The following is a 3,590-nucleotide window of genomic DNA, read 5'->3' on the forward strand; positions in this document are numbered from 1 at the left end:
AGGAAGAGTCTGATGTGGAGGAACACACATGGAAGACTGCGACAGAAAAGGAAATTACTATTAGTGGTAAGGCTGAGGTTGCACCTCTGACTAAGAAAGAACAGGCACTTGAACAATTTTGAAGGGAAAGGATAGAGGGGATTTAGGCAAAGATAGCTCTAGAACAAGGCAAATGAAAAGGGAAAGAGGAACCCGAAACAATGGTGGGTGATGACCAAACTACCAGAAATGTCAAATAGGACCCAGAGACAAGAAAAGGATGTTGAGAAAGCTCAGAAAGTACCAGGATACTGAAACCCGAGCTGTAGTGGAGGAAGGATGGTATGATGATTGGGCGCATAATGTTAATATGCTCTGGATAGAACCAGATGCTAGTTCGGCTATGACTGTGGGAAAGTGGTGGGAAAACAGTGACCTAAGTCATGTGTTCACTGACGAAGGTTGGAAAGCTAATACCCCAGATGACACCTGGTATATCAACGAGATCAATCATATGACCCAGAGCGGTTGGTACTTCAAACCCGCAGCATTAGACTAGCCAGAGACCTCTAATAAGGAGGCTGAGAGATTAAAAGAAAAGGATGTTGAAGAAAACCTAGTCTTAAAACAACTCAATAAGATTCAGGCCGACACATCAATTTGGGGGTTGATAATGGCTTCTCGGGAGCATAGGCAAGCACTGTTGGAGGCAATGAACCAGACTAAACTACCTATCGATACCACTGCGGACCAATTGGTATTGCCGGTAACATCTGGGGACGTTACGCTGGCGATATCTTTTACAAATAAAGAGTTACCACCTGAGGGTGCCAACCACAACCGTCCCATATATGTAACTTTGGAAAGTTGAAAAAAGCGGATTCCAGTGGTGTTAGTAGATACCTGATTCGCGATCAATGTGTGTCCAGTGAGAACTGCCTATGCCATCGGTTTGAGGCCGATTGACTTTACACCCATGACTGAAGCTGTCCAGGCTTATGACAATACAAGCTGGGATGTTATGGGAACATTCAAGAGCCATATCCTAATCAGCCCGTTCAAACATAAGGTGGAATTCCATGTAATGGATGTACCAACCACGTTCAACTTACTACTGGGAAGGCCTTGGCTACATCAGGTGAGGGCTATATCCTCAACAGTCCACCAATTAGTAAAGTACCCCTCCAAAGGCGGGATTTCCACTGTGTACAATAACTCTACGATCCATCCTCCCCAAGGAACCACTACACCATTATTGGAAATCATACATGGAGAAGAAGATGTGTTCCTTTCTGGCTTCTCTCTGGCAGAAGCTCGATTGGTCCAAACCATTATGGCAGAGGGAGATGGAGACTACGTGAGTGCGAATCTATTTATATGATGAACAAATAGGGGCATATGCCTGGATCGGGAGTAGGCCGAAGTGGCAGACAATGAGGTACTGTTACAAAGGAGATGAGTCATAACCCCCACGCTTCCGGGCTGTGATACAAACCTACCACTGCAGATTGACAAAATAAAGGGCAGGAGCTAAGAGAGAGGCTGAAAGCAAAGAGGAGTTGGAAGTAGTATGAGTTAGTCCACAAACCAATACAAGGGACCTTGAACGGACATTTTGTCTGCCAAGGGGAAGACTTTCCCTTTTGTGGATTCCTAGAGCCCTAGTATGGTTGGGAAACAAAAACAAGGTATCCGGGGTTCGAGATCTTTTTTTGGGCACTAGCTACTAGAAAAATAGGACAGATAAGCAGACCTGAGCCCTTGCATAGACCAAGGCAGGATTGCAAACCTGGACATCAAAGAGGAGGAGCTGTTAGGAAAAGCACTGGCTGACTTACAGACAAGTTCTATTGCTGGAGCTGAGACCACCAACTTGGGGGATAGTTTTACTATCTCAATGATCGAGGATAACCCAGCAGTGGATTTCTCCAATCTTATCGTGGATGCCTCTGAGGCTCCACGCCTAGTTTGGAAGTTTGAGCAAGGCGTCATCAACTGTTCTAGATCAAATAGAGAGTCCGGATCTGATTCCACCGAGTCTATGGAGTCGGAGTCAGATTCAAGTTCCTTTGAGTCTGGTACTTCTGGGAGTGGTAACCCGGATACCAAAGTCCTGTCCAAGTTGTCTTTTAGCTTTTCTTTTGAGTCCACTGTAACCGAAGATCTAGACTTTTTGAATGGGAATGCTGTGGACTTTGCCTACTTTCTTCGTGCCTTTGGTTTGTTGTATTGATCTTAATTTTCAAAATTTTTTACACAAACGAAGAAGAAGAAATTCCTCAGGTTTAAAAAATTGGTTAATCATGAGGAGGAGAGACATGTTAAGCCCTATACAGATAAAACTGTATCAATTAACGTGGGTATTGAGGAAGATCCTCGCTTGGTCCAAATCGGGTTCACACTATCTTTAGAGGAACACGAACGTTTAATCGCTTTATTAAAAAATTTCAAAGATGTTTTCACGTGGTCTTATGAAGACATGCACAAAGTTCGTCCAAATTGGACTTTGAAGATCAAGGAATAAGCTACCAAGCAGATTGAGGCAGGATTCTTGCTTGTATCTGAGTATCTGACATGGTTGGCCAATATTGTTCCAGTCCCAAAGAAGGATGGCAGAATTAGAGTTTGCGTTGACTTTAGGGATCTGAATAAGGCTAGTCCGAAGGATAATTTTCCACTACCGTATCTTGATGAGTTGGTAGACTTCACCGCGGGCCATCCATTGTTCTCGTTTATGGATGGGTTTTCCGGGTATAACCAAATTTTGATGGTACTCGAGGATAGGGAGAAGACCGCTTTCACTACTCTTTGGGGCACATACTGCTATCGAGTCATGCCATTTGGATTGAAGAATGCTGGAACTACTTATCAAAGGGCCGCAACCACCATTCTGCATGACATGATCCACAAAAAGGTTGAGGTGTATGTGGATGATATGATTGTCAAGTCCAAAAATCGAGAAGGCCACTACACTGCCTTGGAGAAATTCTTTCAGCGGATTAGAGAGTATAGATTGAGGTTAAACCAACAAAATGCACCTTCGGTGTAACAATAAGAAAAATGCTGGGATTCTTAATCACACAGAGAGGAATTGAGGTAGATCCTTCCAAAATTAAGGCCATCTTAGAAATACCACCACCAAGTACTGAAAAAGAAGGTACGCAGCTTTATGGGTAAAGTGCAATTCATAAGGCGGTTTATTTCAAAACTAACCTTGACTTGTGAACCATTATTTGTTCTCCTGAAGAACGGGAAGAAGTTCCAATGGGACGATCGTTGTCAGTTCGGTTTTGAATAGATCAAGTAGTACTTGCATAATTCACCTGTGTTATCGCCGCCAGAACTAGGAAAATCGCTAATTTTGTACCTGTCGGTGACAAACTCAACCATGGGGTATGTTAGCTCAAGAGTCTGAGGCCAAGGTGGAGAAATCCATTTACTACTTGAGTAAGAAAATGCTGGATTACAAGACCCGTTACACTCCCCTCGAGAAACCTTCTCTTGTCTTGCCTTGGTATGGGCTACCTGGAAGTTGAGGCACTACCTGTTAGCTCACTCTGTAATCTTGGTTTCGAGATTAGATCCCATCAAATATCTCTTTGAGAAACTAG

At 43.6% G+C, this 3,590-nt stretch overlaps 1 protein-coding gene across 1 annotated transcript; it reads left to right on the top strand.

The window, feature by feature from the left end:
• Positions 1 to 955: 955 nt before the first annotated feature.
• Positions 956 to 3,156, top strand: LOC145813099 (uncharacterized). Its single transcript, XM_082908363.1, has 4 exons — positions 956 to 1,336; positions 1,820 to 2,072; positions 2,577 to 2,749; positions 3,064 to 3,156. The coding sequence occupies exons 1-4, from the start codon at positions 956 to 958 to the stop codon at positions 3,154 to 3,156; spliced, it is 900 nt and encodes a 299-aa protein (XP_082764489.1).
• Positions 3,157 to 3,590: the final 434 nt, after the last annotated feature.

This window comes from Camellia sinensis, chromosome 15 (genome assembly GCF_055761805.1).
Source record: "Camellia sinensis isolate YWXY chromosome 15, ASM5576180v1, whole genome shotgun sequence".
In the NCBI taxonomy this organism is placed as follows: Eukaryota; Viridiplantae; Streptophyta; class Magnoliopsida; order Ericales; family Theaceae; genus Camellia; species Camellia sinensis.

Excerpts from the sequence above, each read along its gene's own strand:
- LOC145813099 (XM_082908363.1), top strand. The coding sequence starts at position 956 with ATGACTGAAGCTGTCCAGGCTTATGACAATACAAGCTGGGATGTTATG. Across the intron at positions 1,337-1,819 it reads CAGAGGGAGATGGAGACTAC|ACAAGTTCTATTGCTGGAGC; the intron begins GTGAGTGCGAAT and ends GCTGACTTACAG. Across the intron at positions 2,750-3,063 it reads GGTATAACCAAATTTTGATG|AGAGGAATTGAGGTAGATCC; the intron begins GTACTCGAGGAT and ends TTAATCACACAG.